This window comes from Littorina saxatilis, linkage group LG12 (assembly GCF_037325665.1).
Source record: "Littorina saxatilis isolate snail1 linkage group LG12, US_GU_Lsax_2.0, whole genome shotgun sequence".
In the NCBI taxonomy this organism is placed as follows: Eukaryota; Metazoa; Mollusca; class Gastropoda; order Littorinimorpha; family Littorinidae; genus Littorina; species Littorina saxatilis.
Genome location: NC_090256.1, coordinates 79,205,106 through 79,226,916, shown reverse-complemented (window position 1 = coordinate 79,226,916; position 21,811 = coordinate 79,205,106). Strand labels below are relative to the sequence as shown.

The 21,811-nt window shown below is 43.7% G+C and overlaps 1 protein-coding gene across 7 annotated transcripts in view; it reads right to left on the bottom strand.

Annotated features, from left to right (window-relative positions):
• LOC138982865 (A-kinase anchor protein 9-like) overlaps positions 1-21,811 on the bottom strand; it is a 160,855-nt gene that overhangs the window by 87,638 nt on the left and 51,406 nt on the right. For all 7 annotated transcript variants that reach the window (XM_070356246.1, XM_070356247.1, XM_070356248.1 and 4 more), the window contains exons 9-16: positions 7,689-7,805; positions 7,063-7,185; positions 6,281-6,443; positions 5,360-5,421; positions 4,290-4,416; positions 3,449-3,661; positions 2,407-3,122; positions 1,085-1,949 (exon numbers count right to left, since the gene is read on the bottom strand). In XM_070356246.1, coding sequence (XP_070212347.1) covers positions 1,085-1,949; positions 2,407-3,122; positions 3,449-3,661; positions 4,290-4,416; positions 5,360-5,421; positions 6,281-6,443; positions 7,063-7,185; positions 7,689-7,805 — 2,386 coding nt within the window. The remainder of the gene's footprint in view (positions 1-1,084; positions 1,950-2,406; positions 3,123-3,448; positions 3,662-4,289; positions 4,417-5,359; positions 5,422-6,280; positions 6,444-7,062; positions 7,186-7,688; positions 7,806-21,811) is intronic.

Genomic DNA, 21,811 nt, shown 5'->3' with positions numbered 1-21,811 from the left:
AGACATGCAGGCAGGAAAACAGCCAAACATACAGACAGGCAGACAGACAGACAGACACAGACAGACAGACACAAACACACAGACAGACAGACACAGACAGACAGACAGAGACAGACAGACAAGACATACATACAGACAGACATGAAAACAGCCAAACATACATACAGACACAGACAGACAGACAGGCAGACAGACAGACAGACATATGTACACACAGACACAGACAGACAAGACATACATACAGATACATACAGACAGACAGACACAGACAGACAGAGACAGACAGACAGACAGACAGAGACAGACAGACAGACAAGACGTACATGTATACAGACACAGACAGACAGACAGAGACAGACAGACATACATACAGACACAGACCGACATCCAACCAGGCAGCCAGCCAGACAGACAGACAGAGACAGACAGACAGACAGACAGACAGACAGAGACAGACAGACAAGACGTACATGTATACAGACACAGACAGACAGAGACAGACAAGACATACATACAGACAGACATGAAAACAGCCAAACATACATACAGACACAGACAGACAAGACATACATACAGATACATACAGACAGACAGAATTCACCCTAAAGAAAAGATTTAGCTAGGAGAAACGCTCGCACAAACCAAAGGGATCACTTACAACAGCACAGCAATGTTCAGTTATCAAGTGAAATGAAGTTTAATGCCAAGTCTATCTGATAAGTTTATCAGTTAAAGATACCTTGCTTCTCAAAACATATTCCAGAGGAATCAACATTTCAGTTGTAAAAAGGCAAGTTATCTATTGGAAAATATCAGCATGATTTAAGTTTACTTGGATGCTAAGAGATGTCTATTGATTACATCACAACAGGATACAGTCAATGAAATGAATAAGATGAAATCTCAGTCATTGAGGACTATTAATTTTGACAGAAAATTCTCATCCTCCCCACCAACAAGAACTGCTGGATTTTGTAGTGGAAAGATGTGTATGCTGCGTGTCAACGTTTGGATGTCAATGTCTTCTGCTTTCAGACAGTCCATGTAGTGATTAAATAAGATTTTAAGAAACATCTTTCCTCACCTTCTTTTAAATTGTTGTATTTCTCCTCAGCATCCTTGAGCTTCTCCTCCAACTCAGACAGTCTTTCTTTGTGAGCTTGCTCAAGCTGAGACTTCTCCGTCTCAAAGTTTTGACACAACTCTGCCACCCGTCTGTCGAAGTCTGTTTGTAACTCTGCCGCCACTCTCTGTCTGTCCACAAGCTGCGAGGACAGAGGGTTAGCACCGTCAACGGAAGAGCCGACGCCAAAAGAGGTAGTAACGGGAACGAAAGTCAGGAAGCCACTATCTTCACACACTGCGGACTCTGACACACCTACCACTCTCTCCCCTTCCCTGACTGTGGTATCGTCAGACCATGTCACCTCTGAGGACTGCGAGGGTTCAGGATCCTGTGAAGTCAATAATGGCTCCGTGGTTATCACAGTGTCTCGGCTACCAAGGCTAGGAGGGGGAGAGATTTCCTGACTAGACTTCAGCATGACCTGTACGTCCTGCTCGGAATGGGGTTCATCAGGAGTGCACAACACATCCGCATCACCGGAAGTCCTCCCACTGTCTGAATCACTCATCCTCTGCTCCTCACTGAACTTTTTCTTCAGTTCGGCTGCCTGGCGTTTGAGTTCTACCTCCAGCTGCACCTTGTACTCTGACTGGAGGGTCTCACGCTCCATCTGCGCCTCATGCTCCAGCTCCTGTCGGAGCTCCTCCAGCGCCTCTTTGTGCTGGTGCTCCACCTCCGCCAATCTCTCCTGGAGCTCCGCCTCACGCGTCTCCGCTGCCTGCAAGGCGGAAGCAGACTCCGCCAGGGACACTCGCAGCTTCTGCAGCTCGTTCTCCACGGTGGGTGTGCTGGTGACCAGGGTGTCACCTCCTACCCCCATTTCCTGCAGGCAAACAATGCTTTTCTTCAGATATCATCCACACAATTTTACAATACAATGAAATTTTTCATTTTGAGATAATGAAACATTGTATTGTATTGTATTGTAACAATTACATGTACTACTAAAGGAAACATTTCAAAAAGAGAGAGGATACACACACAAAGGGCTTGAACAAGCAAACCTGCACTCACAGCAGATCCCTCTCTCTCTTAACCTGTCTGAAATTCACATTTTGTACACAGCTCACAGATGTCTTCTTACGACTTGGGCTACCAAGCGTTCATGCCGACTGAATATGATTTCCATTGAAAGACATCAAGAGGAAACTTCAAGTGCATACAATTAGCAAAACAACACTAATTGATATTTTTCTTTAGTTGCAAAATGAAAATGTTAACATCACTTCCTGTGTATAACTTTTTTTTTAGTGTCTTGGATAATATACATGAACCCTCACCTGCAACTGTCTGAGCTGTTCTGCTAGGTCCTCCTTCTCTTTCTGGGTGTTGGTCTCTTTCTCCGTCATTTCTTGCAGCAGTTTCTGGCTCTCCGCCTGCTCCTGCTGCAGCTGCTCCAGATGCCCGTCTCTCTCCGCCAGACTCTTCTCTAGCTCTTGACTGGCTTCTCTCTGCTGTTGTAACTCGGATGACACTTCACGCAGTTTCTTTGACGCCACGTCTAGCTGGCTGGCCAGATCGTTCACCTTCTCTCTCTCCTCTTCCAGACACTTTTCCAGCTCCGCTAAGTGAGCTGTCTTTTCCAGCAGAGTGTCTTGAAGTTCTTGCACTTTGGCCGAGGATGAGGGAGATGACCTGGCTGCAGCTTCTGCTGATGCACGCGGGGAATCTGCCGTGTCGCTCTCCACGTCTGATATGGCGGTCAGAGTGGCCGTTTTGTGGTAGTAGTCCCTTTCTTGGGCCAGTTTTAGTGATAGACTGTCGGAATCACCAGAATCCTCCCCTACCTGCCCCGAGTCTCCCCCATCCCCAACGTCTATACTCTCACCACCAGGACGAGGCCCTGCGGGGGCAAATGTTGCCGTTTGCTGGACGGCGGATATCTGGTTGGTGAACGCGTTCTCCATCTCCGAGATGCGCTGCTCGTACTTGGCCTTCACCTCCTCAAGGTCACACTCTCGCTGCTGCTGTTCAAGACGTCGCTGCTCTTCCTCTTCTGAAAGCAGAAGACATTCACTTCTCTTAATCTGTGGTCCACTGATATTCCAATGACCAAGTGAAGGACTACTGCTAAATGACGAAGATGCAGATAACCTAGATGCAACCTGTACTTGTACAGGAGTTACTGATGACAGAATTCAGAATCGGCAGGAAAAGGATCTTAAGTACACAACGGTACAATAGCGCTGCAACACAAATGTTATGGACACCAAAGGAAACTATCAGTTGTTGGTAAATCAACCATGTTCTCTTTCAGTTTCTTCTCTAAGTTACAAATGAAATATGGAGGAAAAAAAAAGTGTTCATGTGAAATGTTTGTACCGTTCTGCCGACTGATACGAGTCTGGAACTCGGCAATCTGTTTGTCGTATTGTTGCTGCAGTTCTGCCATCTGCTCCTGTAGCCGCTGCACATCGTGCGTCTGCTGTGACACGTCCTCTGACCTCTGCTGCAGCACAGATTCGTAGTCTTGGAGCAGCTTGCTTCGCAGTGACAGCACTTCCTCCTGTTGCACCTGCAGTGCTTGTTGAATGGCTGTGGAAGGAAGGTAACTGACAGTGTGAGAACCGGTCTGAATGGAAACACTTTTAACTGTATAAAGTATTTAACTGCTTAACACTAGATCATAATGCACTGAATCGCTGAGTTTACAAGCAGCTATAAGTGACATTTGGTAGTCACAACTACTCTTTTAACACTATCTCAAGATGAAGTCCACTTTGCCCTAAATATGCTGAGTTAAGAGAATATTATATTCCACGAAAATACACTAGAATCCCATCATTGTTTAAATTAACCATGCTGTTTTCAAACACTAGTAAGCCGCTATTGCTACGTTTTTCTACATTTGTCATGAAGGCGCTTTCCATTCGTAATCCATAATCCGTAAACGAAACAGGGCGATACTAGTAGGATGTTCTTGTTTTTGTTCACAATGTGCATTTGTATGCTGGTGCTTGAGATGTGCTCATCTCCATGAAAAGGGCCCAAGGCCTACTCATTAAAACATTCAGACTTCAGACTTCTTTTAACACTATCTCAGTTCTTGAGACGAACTGTTACTACATTAATCCCATATAGCTTTGACAAAAATTCAATTATCAATTATTTACACCCAATTTCTCTATTTCCTTAAACACTAGCATGCAAAAACAGTACATACCTTCAACCTGTTGCGTGCTGAGAGTGTCTGGAGAAATGCCATTAGTTTTGGGCTGCTCGTCGCTCTCTTCCTCTGCACTGCCATGGAGACGACCCAGTATGTCCTTTTGCAGCCTCTCATTTATTTTCTGAAGCGGAGACATCATGTCAGTTAACTGAATGGTGGGCAAAGGTTTAAAACAATTGTTCTCAGCTCTTACAGACACATTCCCTGTCTGACAGACAGACAAACACCTGACTGACAAGACACACACCCGACTGACAAGACACACACCCGACTGACAAGACACACACCCGACTGACAAGACACACACCTGACTGACAAGACACACACCTGACTGACAAGACACACACCCAACTGACAAGACAAACACCTGACTGACAAGACACACACCCGACTGACAAGACAAACACCCGACTGACAAGACAAACACCCGACTGACAAGACACACACCCGACTGACACGACACACACCTGACTGACAAGACACACACCCGACTGACAAGACAAACACCTGACTGACAAGACACACACCCGACTGACAAGACACACACCCGACTGACAAGACACACACCTGACTGACAAGACACACACCTGACTGACAAGACACACACCTGACTGACAAGACACACACCTGACTGACAAGACAAACACCTGACTGACAAGACACACACCTGACTGACAAGACACACACCCGACTGACAAGACACACACCTGACTGACAAGACACACACCTGACTGACAAGACAAACACCTGACTGACAAGACACACACCTGACTGACAAGACACACACCCGACTGACAAGACACACACCCGACTGACAAGACACACACCTGACTGACAAGACACACACCTGACTGACAAGACACACACCCGACTGACAAGACACACAAAGGCACACACACACACGTGGTGTGGTGTGGTGTGGTGTGGTGTGGTGGTGTGCTCTCTCTCTCTCTGTCTCTGTCTCTGTCTCTGTCTCTCTGTCTCTCTGTCTCTCTGTCTCTCTCTCTGTCTCTGTCTCTGTCTCTCTCTCTCTCTCTCTCAGACCAAAGCTCACAGTGTCATACCTGTACAAGACTCTGATACTGCTGGGTCAATTCTTCGCTGGCAGACAACAAAGGCACACCATCTGCAAACAAAAAACAAACAAAAAACAAGATATGTCAATGAAAGCTAAAGTTTGGACAGCAAGGTGATCAGCTGTTCCTTGAGGCCCCGCACCACAGCCTGATGTTCCATCAAGAAACGATCACACCTCACTCCCCGCCCCCCATCCACACTCAACAACTATTTAACAAAAGATTCCCTGACTGGGAAGATGCGCTCTCGGCATTGAGCTGCTCTTTGTGCTGTTTCTTGAAGCTCTGCACGGCGGCCTGGGGCTCTTCCTCCATAAACCATATTCCATTTAACATTTGTTTGTTTGTTTGTTTGTTTGCTTAACGCCCAGCCAACCACGAAGGGCCATATCAGGGCGGTGCTGCTTTGACATATAACGTGCGCCACACACAAGACAGAAGTCGCAGCACAGGCTTCATGTCTCACCCAGTCACATTATTCTGACACCGGACCAACCAGTCCTAGCACTAACCCCATAATGCCAGACGCCAGGCGGAGCAGCCATTAGATTGCCAATTTTAAAGTCTTAGGTATGACCCGGCCGGGGTTCGAACCCACGACCTCCCGATCACGGGGCGGACGCCTTTACCACTAGGCCAACCGTGCCGGTCCATTTAACATAGCCTACAATGGAGCCCCTTCTAAGACCCTCCAATTTAACACTTGCTCCATGTCAAGACCTTCATTTGTCACATTTTGTGTTCATAACCTGTGTAAATTTACCTCCTTTTTAAGCCTCCTACCTATTTAAGACTTGATTTTGTCAGAATTTGGGAGGTCATTAAAGGGGGGAGGGGGGTCCTCTGTACCCACTACACGTTCCTCTGACCCACTACACGTTGCTCTGACACACTACAAGTTGCTCTGACCTCCATTGGGGAGCTGTGTGGTCAGAGTGTTGAGCTGCTCCTTGTGCTGTTTCTTGAGGCTCTGCACGGCGGCCTGGTGCTCCTCCTCCAGCAGCTTGAGGCGACTGGTCTGCACCTGTTCCACCGTCAGCTTCATCGCCGTCACCTGCAGGGCGGTGTCATGCTGTGTGGACACAGAGACACAGGTGTGTACATCTACTGTCTCGCATGAAAGACTGGCATGAAATCCGCCATACGCTTCACCACATTCACTTGCAAGGCTTTATCTTTGGCAGATACAGTTGAATTATTGTGTCATCATGACTGGGAATTTCATACTTGGACGTGTTCCTGGGCTAAGAAATGTTTTTATTTTTTAATTAATCATTTAGTCACCAGTACAGTGTTTTGTTTAAACACACAGTAAGTATAAATATTCTTTGACCAGGTCAACCTGAAGCCATGCTTGGCCTATACTAAGACCTGTGCCACATATCAACTGTCTTCTAAGCAATCCTTTTATTACTTAAGTGATTAAGATAAATACATCCATGTTTATGAACTGGTCACTCTTTTCAGTCTGACCAAATTAGGACTTACTGTTTTACATAGCTGGCAGTCTCAGTGTATAAGAAGGCCTAAAACCACAAAAACAACAGCAAACAAACGCAGAAAGGTTTCATAGTTAAGAAGCCTTAAGATACAAATCAAAATAGCCCAAAGACTGCTAACCCACGAGAAAAAAAGGAGACTCCTGCAGCAAGTTGGAGAAGAGAAGACAGAAGCTTGCTAGCGATACTAACCAGGTGTTGAGCGTTGAGCTGCTGCAGCTGTCTCTGATGGAGCTCCTGCAGCTGTCCCACCACGGCATCCAGTTCCTTCTGCTGACCGCTGTCCTGCAGCGCCTCTCGCAGACTGGACATGGCCTGAATCACAGGGCAACACCAACATTCAGCATACAGGGATGTCGTTTGGCATTCAAAGTAAGCAAAGCGCCTAAACTTATTTCAAATCGCTGAAAAATGTGCCATCTGGGGAAAAGTGACGCCAAGAACTGTTGTAAGCCTGTCCTTAAGTGAGCGAAGTCGACTACGCGAAGTATACTTCGCGGAGCTGGCCGCACAAAGCTTTAGCACTGAGTTTTCGATACAAAGACTTTGCGAAAGATTCGCAAAGTTGACTTCGAGCTAAATTAATTAAGGACCGCCTTTATAGTGACAAAATTAAACTTCCTAAATTGCCTTAACTCAATAGCTAAGTATTAAAAGGAGGAAATCTTACGCCGGTCAGTCTTAAAAAGTTGATTCAACGGTATTTCATCACAGATCAGTTTCCCTGCAGTTAGAAAATCCTGTAGTTTTTCGGTCTTTACTTCAGTTGAGTATTGGGTCAGACTTCCTCCAAACAGTTGACCAGCAAACTGACTAACCTGTGAGTACTGTGAGTGTAGCTGGGTGTCCACATGGTTGCTATGCTCTCTCTGCCCCTCCAGCTGCTGGCGAAGAGCCTCCATCTCTGCCTCATACTGTCGCTTCACACTCTCCAGCTAAAACACACACAGACAGAAACAATCACAATTAGATAATCATCCCTGTGAACAGCTCAACGCAGTAAACAGTCCCATTCAACTGTGGCAGAACAATCCCATGATGCCATCAATCATAAAACATAGCCACTGTATCATCAATTGCTAAACAGTATCTTTTTCATCCAACATAAAACCTCACATTCATTCGCTTGCCATGGCAACAAATCTGAGCTAATTCCCCAGTGATGTGTGCAAATGTATGATGTGAAAATGAAGAACATTTTGCACAAATCAGAAGAATCCCTTGGGCAGAAAAAATTACCAGGTAATCTGTTTTTTCCTTTCTCTCTCGCAAATGGACACTGATTAAAACACACACAGACACACATGTATCTCACCCAATATTAAATCAATACATGTAACTGAGAGATATTCAAACAATTTAAAGTCAAAGCAATGTCTACTCAGCAATCTAGTTAAAATGACCAAAACCACATTTATTGACCTGAAACATGTAAGCAGACTTTGAGGATAAGCAGAGCCTAAGAATCAATCACAAAAACCCACAGCCATTAACCACCCCCCCCCCCTCCCCCCATGTAATGTACACTTTTATGTTGCAGAGCACAGGCAAAAGTTTGCCATTCTCATATCAAAATTAAATGTTTTTCACAAAGAAGTCAGCAAAACTTAAATAAATTTGTACTGACTCTGAATAAATAGTAAATGGACAGTCTGGTTCAAGGCAGTTAACATATTACAACATAAAACTAACAACAAAAATGTTGAAGCCAACAAGAGGAACAACACTCAGTTAGACATTTTTGTTCACATCTCATGATCTGAATCTGATTCTCTCTCTTTTTTCTCTCTCTCTCCCCCCCCCCCCTCTCTCTCTCTCATTCTCTGATCAATCATTGATGTGCAGGCTGCATCCAGTTAATAATGACTCATACAGCAAATGATACATTGACAGCATCTCAATCAACGCTGATTTCATCTGATCTCCAAAACAGGTGTGCAAACAAAACAAAGCAGGCAAGTAACACAGCACACACACATTTAATTACTTAGCTTCTGTCAATTAGAACCAAGTTTAATATTGTGATAGTGGCCCTTTGGTGACAATGATTGAAGTGAACACAATTGTCCCACCTGCCTCCTTACATTGCAGCTGACTCCACATAAACGCTGATCTACATAATATTAAGGGTTGGTGAAGTTTGAGGGGTAGGATGAGGTGGAGGGGGAGGAGGAGGGGGGGGGGGGGGGAAGAGAATGAAGGCGATATCAAGAATCAAGTATCTCAAGTGACAGACAGGCACAAACACAAGATCCATTAATATTTATGGTGCGCCTCCGACAGGCTTTTGATCCACTTATCAGGACAGTAAAGCAGGAGTGTGAAGTATCAGGTGGAATTCAGGTGGTGGTGTGTGCTTTTGATCCACTTATCAGGACAGTACAGGAGTGTGAAGTATCAGGTGGAATTCAGGTGGTGGTGTGTGCTTTTGATCCACTTATCAGGACAGTACAGGAGTGTGAAGTATCAGGTGGAATTCAGGTGGTGGTGTGTGCTTTTGATCCACTTATCAGGACAGTACAGGAGTGTGAAGTATCAGGTGGAATTCAGGTGGTGGTGTGTGCTTTTGATCCACTTATCAGGACAGTACAGGAGTGTGAAGTATCAGGTGGAATTCAGGTGGTGGTGTGTGCTTTTGATCCACTTATCAGGACAGTACAGGAGTGTGAAGTATCAGGTGGAATTCAGGTGGTGGTGTGTGTTCCTTGTTATTGTTCAAAATCAATATTGTGCTCTTCTTTGACAATACCTGAAGGTAATACTGGTCTTGGCTGATACGACTACACATACAAAGGTGCAAACGCACACACACTTGTCACATGTAATTCTCACATCTTTCAATATAAACTAGAACTGCTGCTATTTTTTTCTAACCTACTTCAAAAGAACTAGAGCTTTCAACAAAAACTGAAATTAATGGAACTAGATTCACTAATTGAGTAAACTGACAAACCACTTGAGAAGAACTAAAATTAAAACATTAAAAAAAAAAAGTATTCCTGAAGCAATAAGAAAATAGATCTCTACAGGAAAAATGTCCAACCAACACAACGCAAGAGTGAACAAAGCACATCATCATTCTATGAAACCGCTTTAAAAGAACAAGAGTTTCTTCTTCTTCTGCGTACGTGGGCTGAAACTCTCACGTACACTCGTGTTTTTGCACGAGTGGATCTTAACGTGTATGAGCGTTTTTACCCCGCCATTTAGGCAGTCATACGCCACTTTCGGAGGAAGCATGCTGGGTATTTTCGTGTTTCTATAACCCACCGAACTCTGACATGGATTACAGAATCGTTTCTGTGCGCACTTGGTCTTGTGCTTGCATGTACAAACGAAGGGGAATAAGGCACAAGCAGGTCTGCACATAAGTTGACCTGGGAGATCGGAAAAATCTCCACCTTAACCCACCAGGCGCGGCCGGGATTCGAACCCACGACCTTCCGCTTTGGAGGCCGGCGTCTTACCACCAAGCCATTGCGCCCGTCAAACAAGAGTTTCAAACAACACTGATTGCAGAGTAAACTGACAAACTACTTTAGAAGAACTATAGTTATACAAAAAGGTATTACTGAATCTACATGAAGATACTCTAAAAGCAAACTGTCAAACCAATTCAACCCAAGAATGCCCAAAGCAGAAACCACCATTCCATGCTCCTTGACTCCTTGACCCCTCACCCTACCTTTTACAGTTGAACCTCCCTTTCAAGGCCTCTAACAAAATCTGATCGAATCAAGTCTTTAACGGGAGAGAGTCTTAAAATTGAGGTAAATGTACAGAGATAATGAACAGAAAATCAGGTACAGAGATAATGAACAGAAAATCAGGTACAGAGATAATGAACAGAAAATCAGGTACAGAGATAATGAACAGAAAATCAGGTACAGAGATAATGAACAGAAAATCAGGTACAGAGATAATGAACAGAAAATCAGGTACAGAGATAATGAACAGAAAATGTAAGAAAGCAAAGTCTTCAAAGGGGACAAGTGGTAAATCGAGCGATTCTTAACTGATTCCCTTCACTGTACTTATGGGGCTGTATATATCATATTTTGACCCTTGTGGTAAATCGGGTATGGCCACTTAACACTGTCAACTTTGACCCTTGTGGTAAATGGGGTAACTTTGTCAGCTAGCTGTATGAGCTTCCTTGACATACAGAGTGAATCCTTGTATCAGTACGTCATGTCATGGTCCTGTGCCAATGCCTTAGGACGAAGTTTCTAAGTGTCTGTGGGCGTACAAACAAACATACATATGTACAATGTACGCATGCGCAGACACACACAGACACAGACACATACACAGACGTGTACTTCAACAGGTGATAAGGAACAGAGAGACAAGACAGTCTGAATGATCGTGTGTGTGTGTGCGTGTGCGTGCGTGCGTGCGTGCGTGCGTGCGTGAGAGAGAGAGAGAGAGAGAGAGAGAGAGAGAGAGAGAGAGAGAGAGAGAGAGAGAGAGAGAGAGAGAGAGAGAGAGAGAGAGAGAGAGAGAGAGAGAGAGAGAGAGAGAGAGAGAGAGAGAGAGAGAGAGAGAGAGAGAGAGAGAGAGAGAGAGAGAGACGGACCGACCGACAGAACAAACAAACGAACGAAAGACGGTGACAGAGGATGCAACGTGTGCTTCTTTGCAATGTGCGTTAGTTTATGTTCAGCGCTCCTTAAACAGCACCATTCACTTTAAATGTTTCGATCCCTGACAAGCACACAGTACCAGAACTAGGCGCCAGGTCCAACAATAAACCACCCATACCCCAAAACAGCCAAACTTCTTCTCAGAAGATCGTGTATGGACTTTCCAACAACGTTCTTAGCAGGATTAGGCATTACAGGCGGCACAGGACTTGCACTCTCACTACAAAAACAAGCTGACCAGAACTGCAACAAACCCAACAGTAACAAGAAATTCCTCCGAGGTAGGAAAAACACCCCCGTCCTTACCATTCTCACTGCCACCAACTGAGAAGGTTATTTCCCTTTGACCATTAATATGTCCCTCTATAAGTCCTTGTAGAATCTTAATCCAGCAATAACTCCCTAACCGTGTGTTTGACTGGTCCCAATTTTTGTAAGGACCGTCTCAGGAATGTATAGAACCTGTTCACCAAGTTTGGTGACGATCGGTCCGTTCATTCTTGAGATCTATATGCGAACACAAACACACAAACAAACAAACAAACACATCGACCGAATCCTATACACACCCCTATACCGGGGGTGTAATAATCGGCTCTGCCATTAGGGCTGGTACTAGTACTTTCCAAGCTTAAATATTTACACCTGCTGGCAGATCTACTATGTACACTTGTAGCAGCCAGATAAAGGAGTGCATGGATATATATCGGACTGGGACAGACTAGCTGCATGATGGAACATGAACCCTTGTGTACACAAGTCCGGCATTCTGGTGTACCGCGTACAGTGTAATCATCGTACTGTAGACAACTGCCCCCCCCCCCCCCCCCCACCCACCGATCTATGAACCCCACACCCTTTAAAGATTTTGCCTTTTTAAGATTTTCTCTGCATAATCTCTGCCAATTTACCTCCATTTCAAGACTCCGTTCCTTTCAAGACCTGCCTCAGGTTTTACATCATTTTAAAGGTCTTACACGGAGGGTTCCACTGTATTGTGCAACCAAGAAGGAGTCTACTCTGAGAACTCCCTCACAGACCCACGATAATGGAAGATATGACGCATGTCATTTCTTTCCCTTCAATTCATTTTATTATTTTAATTTTTTACATTTAGTCAAGTTTTGACTAAATGTTTTAACGTAGAGGGGGAATCGAGACGAGGGTCGTGGTGTATGTGCGTGCGTGCGTGTGTGTGTGTGTGTGTCTGTGTGTGTGTGTAGAGCGATTCAGACTAAACTACTGGACCGATCTTTATGAAATTTGACATGAGAGTTCCTGGGTATGAAATCCCCAGACGTTTTTTTCATTTTTTTGATAAATGTCTTTGATGACGTCATATCCGGCTTTTCGTGAAAGTTGAGGCGGCACTGTCACGCCCTCATTTTTCAACCAAATTGGTTGAAATTTTGGTCAAGTAATCTTCGACGAAGCCCGGACTTCGGTATTGCATTTCAGCTTGGTGGCTTAAAAATTAATTAATGACTTTGGTCATTAAAAATCTGAAAATTGTAAAAAAAATTAAAAATTTATAAAACGATCCAAATTTACGTTCATCTTATTCTCCATCATTTTCTGATTCCAAAAACATATAAATATGTTATATTTGGATTAAAAACAAGCTCTGAAAATTAAATATATAAAAATTATTATCAAAATTAAATTGTCGAAATCAATTTAAAAACACTTTCATCTTATTCCTTGTCGGTTCCTGATTCCAAAAACATATAGATATGATATGTTTGGATTAAAAACACGCTCAGAAAGTTAAAACAAAGAGAGGTACAGAAAAGCGTGCTATCCTTCTTAGCGCAACTACTACCCCGCTCTTCTTGTCAATTTCACTGCCTTTGCCATGAGCGGTGGACTGACGATGCTACGAGTATACGGTCTTGCTGAAAAATGGCATTGCGTTCAGTTTCATTCTGTGAGTTCGACAGCTACTTGACTAAATGTTGTATTTTCGCCTTACGCGACTTGTTTAAATTTTATTTTTAGCATTGAGAAAAGAGAATCGTTATCATATTAACGATTCTATTACTTTCTTTATTTGGTGTTTAACGTCGTTTTCAACCGTTCAAGGTTATATCGCGACGGGGAAATGGGATAGAGCCACTTGTTAATTGTTTCTTGTTCACAAAAGCACTAATCAAAAAATTGCTCCAGGGGCTTGCAATATATGACCTTACTGGAAGAATGCAAGTTTCCACTTCCAGTACAAAGGACTTAACATTTCTTACATACTGCTTGACTAAAATCTTTACAAAAATTGACTATATTCTATACAAGAAACACTTAACAAGGGTAAAAGGAGAAACAGAATCCGTTAGTCGCCTCTTACGACATGCTGGGGAGCATCGGGTAAATTCTTCCCCCTAACCCGCGGGGGGTACGAACGCACAGAGCAACCGCCCTAAGCGCATGAACGCCAGTGCAACAGACACAAGTGACAACTTTGTCAATTTTTTAAGAGGTCAGTAACTTGCACAGCGTGCTGTATCAAAAGAAAACATTTGGAATGCTTGAGCCGGAGAGATTACAAGAAAAGGTGTCGAAGGAGGAACTGATAAACATGTAGCAGCAGAAAATGTAACATTAATCCCAAGCCCGATACCAGCGCTTCACTTCACTTCACTTCTCACACACACACACACGCCCAACACACACATCCACACCCAACACACACACGCCCAACACACACATCCACATACACACCCAACACACATACGTGTAGACAAACACGCTTCACAAGTACGCACATACACACTGAAAGATGAACGCGAAAAGCGTTGAATATAAAACGGAGAAAAGAAGCAAAATTGCCGCTTTGCCATACCCCTCTCCCCCCTCCCCCCCCCCCCCTCCTCCCCCAACAACCTCTCAACCCACACCTACATAACACTTCCTTCTGTGTCCCATTCTTGAATACTGGAAGGCTTGGTAGTACTGCACGAAACACAAAACTAAACAAAAAGAAGAAGAAAGAACAAAATGTCAAAAATACGAAAGGTCTGTACTCACTTTAACTGCCAGACATGTACAGCGCTCAAACTTCACCAAGACTTATACAAAATTTCTCCACCGTTAAAATCTACATGCTTTCGCTTCTAGTTCTAGTGACATTTACAACTATAGGTATCATATATCTAATCAATTACAGGCTCTGTTCAACTGGAATGCACTAGGACGACGAGAAAGAAAGTCAAAGGGAAAGTAAGAAAAGCCAATCTTTGTTGTCACTGGTGCATACACAGCATTCTTCTGTCCGTGTGTGAGCCGGGGTCAGTGAGCACTGGCAAGCCTTTGAAATCTTCCTGGCAAACCCCTTATAAGAAAGAACAAATAACAGACACAGGAAATAGCTTGTGACCAGATTAACACAGGCACTCGATCCCAGTTAGTTGTTTTCTTGTGAGTTAGGACAAAAGAAGATGTTATTCCCCACCACAACCCCTCCCCTGTTGTCAGCTACAATCAAGGCTGAAAGGCGTATACTTTCATCAAAGAATGTCAAAATTGAAACAAATGCATTTTAACTTGATTGCGATGGTGTGTGCCTGTGGTCTTTGCGTCTTATTGACAAGTTGATTAGGGGAAATAACCAAGTTCAAATATCCCCTGCATTTTTTGTCTGGGACACCGAGAGAGAGAGAGAGAGAGAGAGAGAGAGAGAGAGAGAGAGAGAGAGAGAGAGAGAGACAGACAGACAGACAGACAGACAGACAGACAGACAGACAGACAGAGAGCAACAGACAGATAGACAACATAGAGAAGGAGATGCAAGATGAACAGTGCATAACTATCAACGATCTAGTAGACATAACGAATGCAGAACTATTCTAGGATCAGACACAGACACACGCACACACTCACCAACCCCCACCTTTCTGAAAATATGGCGAGACGAAAATTAAAAACACATACAAACAAGTAACTTTACTCTCACAACAACCAAATGTGTCACCCTTCCCAGTTCACACTCTCGCACAACGATACTCCGCAAATACTGCTCCCCCCCTCCCCATTTCACTCAAAAAGTCACAAGCAAAAGACCAACTTCTTCATCATCAATACCTTCTGCTGCGACAGCTCGATGCCTAGCCCCTCCGGTAGCCAGGAGATGAGCACCCCCTCCTCCTTGTCCAGGCCTACCAGCTCCATGCCGCCGATACGGTACATGGCCGGCTTGCGTGTCACGTACACCCACACGGCGCACCGTGTCTCAGATCACACACACTCTTCTTCCTTATCTTCTGAGTCCTTGCAGGCACCCGGTGTTCAGTTATACGGCCACATAGCTAATTTAGTCCATAATAAGATAGCCACATGACCAACACATACTTCATACAGTCTATAGGGTCGACGAAGAAGTTCACATGATCGATTCAGTCATTAAAGATGTTCACACAATTGATCCAGGTTATCAAAACAGTCACATTATTGATTCAGTCTACATAGACAGCCACATAACCACCACATGTATACTTCATACAGTCCAGAGTCTGTGGAGAAGTTCACATGATCAATTCAGTCGATGGAGGAGTTCACATAATTCATTCAGTTTATCAAGACAGTCACATTATTGATTCTGTCTATATAGACAGACACATAGTTAATTGCAGTCTATACAGTCACATAACTACCACATACTTGGTACAGTCCAGGGTCTACGAAGATAGATTCAGTCAATGAAGAAGTTCACATAGTCGATTCAGTTCATCAGAACAGCCACATTATTGATTTAGTCCAAAAAGATAAGCTGCATTGTCGATTCAGTCCATGAAGAAACGGATTCAGTCTATAACCTGGGTCAAATAATAGATTATGTCTATAAAGAGAGCCCCGTTATTTATTCAGTCTATAATTAAACAGTACCACATCATGTTAATGATTCAGTCTATAAACCGTTACATAACTGATTCAGTCTTCAGAGAGAGCCACACAGCTGAACCAGAGCCACATAATTGATTTAGTATAAAGGGAACCGTTTCACCGAGAATGGATTTAGTCTATAAAAACAGCCACATAATTGATCCCAGTCTATTTCTATCCTAGGGATTGCCTTTTGCTAATTTCGGTCCCATCAATAGCTCAGAAAACAATGCATTTGCTAGCCACCGAAACTTCCTGCGCGTTGCATCGTCACATCATTGATTCAGTCTGGGAAGAGAATGGATTTAGTCTATAGATAAAAACAGCCACACAGTTAATCCGAGTCTATTTCTATCCTAGGGATTGCCTTTCAATCATTTCGGTCCCGTCAGTAGGTCAGAAAACAATGCATCTGCTAGCCACCGAAACTTCCTGCACGTTGCATCGTCACATCATTGATTCAGTCTGGGAAGAGAATGGATTTAGTCTATAGATAAAAACAGCCACACAGTTAATCCGAGTCTATTTCTATCCTAGGAATTGCCTTTCAATAATTTCGGTCCCATCAGTAGCTCAGAAAACAATGCATCTGCTAGCCACCGAAACTTCCTGCACGTTGCATCGTCACATCATTGATTCAGTCTGGGAAGAGAATGGATTTAGTCTATAGATAAAAACAGCCACACAGTTAATCCGAGTCTATTTCTATCCTAGGAATTGCCTTTCAATCATTTCGGTCCCGTCAGTAGGTCAGAAAACAATGCATTTGCTAGCCACCGAAACTTCCTGCACGTTGGATTGCTTCGCATCCCTCAAACGAATGTTTAGAAAGAAGTAGCTTAACACGGGTTCAAGCACAAACAAACATCATCGGTCAAAAATGTTAAAACAGCTTTCTTCCTGCGTGTAATTAAGGATCACATCGTTACAGGATTTTCCTATGTGTGTCGAACAAAGAACACATGTCATGTATTCCTGTTGTACGCAAACGACCGTTACGACACAGGCTCATTTCAAATGTCTATGCATCTCGCATGTTTGGCGGCCGGCACAGTCATACCACTTATCACCCGGAAATACTGACTGTGTGAACGCGTCTATTCAAATACTTCCTCGGTATACTCCACAGTATACAAACATGCAACGGCTATAAAAGTCGTCAAATTTGCCCTAAACTTAATGTTCAGAAACAAGAGCGAAATATAATGGTAGGAGTTACTGTTACTGTAACGATTCCTACAAACCTTGACTGTCGGGAAAAATTACCGTTCAAATCATCGCTGCCGAGTAAAAGGTCAGACAGCGACTGGCACAAGCTTTCCAACAGAACCAGTTCTTTTTCAGACAACATGGACAGGATTTGCACAGAAAACAGGGGGGGGGGGGGGGGGCTCTGTTCCACTGATCTACTATTGTAATCCTCCATTCAGAAAAAGTAAACTCCAGCAAACTGTAAAGTAGCCAATGCGAATGGTAGCGCTGCAACGCTAAATTGAAGAACCCGGCGATCAAACTGACGGCAGGCCTATACATATGTACATATCCAACGCGTACTATTTTGCAAAAGAATGATACTTTCCTCCAAATGGTACGATGAGATAAAAACACTCACAAAGGCTTTTTGCGCAACATTCTGGCCGAAGAACTCATAAACACGTCGACGGAAATCCAAATTGACTTTCCACCACAGAGAGAAACGGACGGCTGGAAAAGCTCACTTAACACCCAGAAAGCTTTTACGACCAAACACAATTTCACAGGCCGGGTTCACAGGTTGTGAATAGTTTAATGTGAATAGTTTAATGTGAATAGTTTAATAGTGTTCAACGTTCATGATGTACGAGCAAGGATGTACCCTTTGTGGCGTTTCTTATCGGAACCCGATGAACGGAAACCAGAGTACACGTCCAAACGTTCTCTTTGTACCTGTATAATGTCACCAAAAAAGAAACTGAATTAAAGCTCTGTTTAAACCAATCGTAGCCACAAAATTGATGCTGCGCATGTAAATAGTAAGAGACTGTCTCAAGCCATTTCACCAAAACACTGAAAGGAGCACGTTCCTGAAGCTACAAGCGCGCCAGAAAAGTAACACTTAGCCAAGTTCCAAAAGGCAAGAACCACAAGACAGAACTCAATGCTGCATGTGGAAGTGCAAGGCGACTGTATTAAAAACATTCAAAAACCATATCAATAAACACGTTCCCCGCTGCAACTAAAAGCACACACTGCAACCAACAGCGCCAAGGGAACAATACTGAATGACTTTTCCAACAGGTAAGAAAGCAAAAGACAGAAGTCGATGGCGCACGTGCATACAGGAGCAGATGGCCACACGAGATAGCTGCAGTCATCCAACGGTCCCAAGGAATCCATCGGGCTTTTCTTCATCAAATATTCAACCACCCCAGCCCGGTAAGGCATGATTAAGGCGTACACTACCCATACAACTGATACCCGCCACCCGACTTTCCTTGACGCTGGACTTCATCAAGATATTGCTGTGTATGTATTATCTCATCTATCATACATTCGCGCCGCAGTTCTGCATTATTTCACGCGCTCCTATGGTCAAACACACGGGGCTAATTAACTGCTGGATCTGCGTGCGCAACATCATACGTCAGATAGATGCTGGGGATGGATGGTTCTATCTCGGATCCAATCACGCAACTCTTGCATGTGTGTCAGTCCTGTGTTGTTCCGAAGATCTTCGTATCTTGGAGCGCCACCCCATCATCACTCACAGATGTATACAAACAGTGACCTATTTCTGTTGCCTGACGGTATTTAGACTGAGTTTACTCAGTTCGCTCTATCTCGGACGCAATCACTCGTTCGTGTGTCAGACTTGTTTTTTCCCCCAAAAGACCTGCAAGCTTCTACGCCGATCTCACACACAGCGAAGTGACATTATTCTCGCTGCCCAACGGTACTACATGGAGCTTCGACTCAGAATCACTTTTGAACACTCACGCCGAGGTGATCTATCTTTATTGCCTTACGGTAGCTATATGCAGCGTTGGCTCAGAATAAGTAAACCAACAGTAACTATGATCTTTGCTGGATTTGACAATATATATCCGAACTGCTAAACTAAAGACTTAATATCAGACAACTTTTTCACTTCTCTTTTAATATGACTTCAAACTTATGTCTGGAGTTGACTTTCAGATTTGAAATCATGAAGACTTATGTCACTGCATTATCACTATTTATCTGTTCATCACTTCAGCCGATTCAATTCTTTCACATTTAATGATCTTAACTCCAGCAACGAGTTAGGTAGAGGATCTTACATCACACACGTTTGTAACTTCTTTGAATGATTTGAAAATCATGCCTGGCGTTGTCTTTCGGATTTGAATCAAAAATGTTGACGACTAATTGAACTCCAAGACCATACTCATAATCATCTGATGATCACTTCAGTCGGTCCTTAAAAATGTAACGTGTATAGTTCCACACACAATTCCTTCAAACAAGTCTGGTCTACCGCCACCTAGCTCCTGCATGGCGTTGCATACTATCACACCTACACGTTTACCATTCCCAGGACTTGCAAAGAATCCATTACACACAAGGGGTAGTGTTTGGTGTCCAATAAAAACAGAGAGAAGCGATCAGTCGATGTGTAATCGAATGCCGCTGGCACTTTCTCCCCCCCCCCCCCTTTCAATCCACACCTAGCACAAGACGCGCGCGACGGACAGGTTCAAACATCGCAGGACAGCTCCGCATGACACTGTGTCCAATACACAAGACAGATCAAATATTGATATGGTAAGTGGCTCTAACGGCACCACTTAGTTGATGCCTTCCATTCAAATGAACGCACTGAAAACGTACAGATAAGAGGAACGGGGGTTGGGAGGTACGCGAGAGGGGGATTCAAGGCGGCTGTCAGTAATGCTAACAGAAACCAATGAACCATATGCACATACCTTCTTACATTCACCCAACCATACAAAAATTCATCGAAGCCTTTCGTTTAGTCAGCAAATCTCTCTGTTAAATATCGTCCATTCATAAACAAATGCTGCTAAATGAAAAAAATACCGAACTTTTCAACACAAAGCACAATGAATTCAACCAAACACTTCTCGTTTTGCAAAACTAGTCTTCCCATTCAAACGAAATCACAATGATTCAAAAAGAAATGTACATACCATAAAAAAAACTTGCTACAAATCGGATCATGACCAAAGAATACCAACCTATGGAAGTTTCTCTGTCCCCCATTCAGATATACACGTCGAAGCGATGGCAGTTACAACTATCTTTGTACTGTGGACGATTCCGGTTCTCCATTCAAAGGCGTCCAACCCATGACAAAGTATTTCTGAGCGCCACTCAAGTGTCCCAGGCGATTCCTCGGCACGTATCGGACAAGATAGATATCAGGAATATAATTTCGGCACCGCGTGCTTTCCTTTTGGACCCACATACCCTGTATAGCACCTTGGACAAAATAATCAATCGATTTCTTTGGGATCGCCCTGCTGTCACGAAAATTACTTTCTCACTCTATTCCTCTCTGTCTGCTGATTAGAGAATCAATCTCTCTCTCTCTCTCTCTCTCTCTCTCTCTCTCTCTCTCTCTCTCTCTCTCTCTCTCTCTCTCTCTCTCTCCTCTCTCTCTTTCTCTCTCTCTCCCTCCTCTCTCTCTCTCTCTCTCTCCTCTCTCTCTGTCTCTCTCTCTCTCTTTCTCTCTCTCTCCCCCTCTCTCTCTCGCTCTTTCTCCTCTCTCTCTCTCTCTCTCTCTCTCTCTCTCTCTTTCTCTCTCTCTCTCTCTCTCTCTCTCTCTCTCTCTCTCTCTCTCTCTCTCTCTCTCTCTTTCTCACACACACACACACACACACACACACCACACAGATGCTCTCTCGCTGTGCTGACGATAAAATGGTTTCTCTTTCTCCTTAAAAAACGTCTCAGAGGCCTGGGGTTTGTAAAGATAGGGTGGAATGAAGCTAATTAATGTATCTCAAAGGAAGAGAAGAGCACTGTAAGTTCCAAGAGACACTGATAGGACTAGTCAATACATTCCGCGCACTCGGCACTGCAGAGTTCCAGGAGTGTAGATGTAAATAGAAACAAAGAAAAACCTCTGATCTGAAATATACGCCGAAAGTGGAGTAGGCAATATAAACTTCACGAATGGCTTTATCTGTTTATATTTCCCAAAGTAATGTAAAGATAGCGGGATAGAGAAAATATCAGTTTCGTCAAAACTGAACAACCATACACACGAGCAGCAAAAGGAGACATCGCATGTTGATTCGTAGCTCTACAGATACGTGAGGCACGAAAGGCTTAACAGCATAAGATCAAAAGCGTATTGTCCTACAAAATCTATCTATCTTCGTTTCAAAGTTTTATTTAATTTTAACTCATAAATAAACGGTAGATTTTGTTATTTTTTT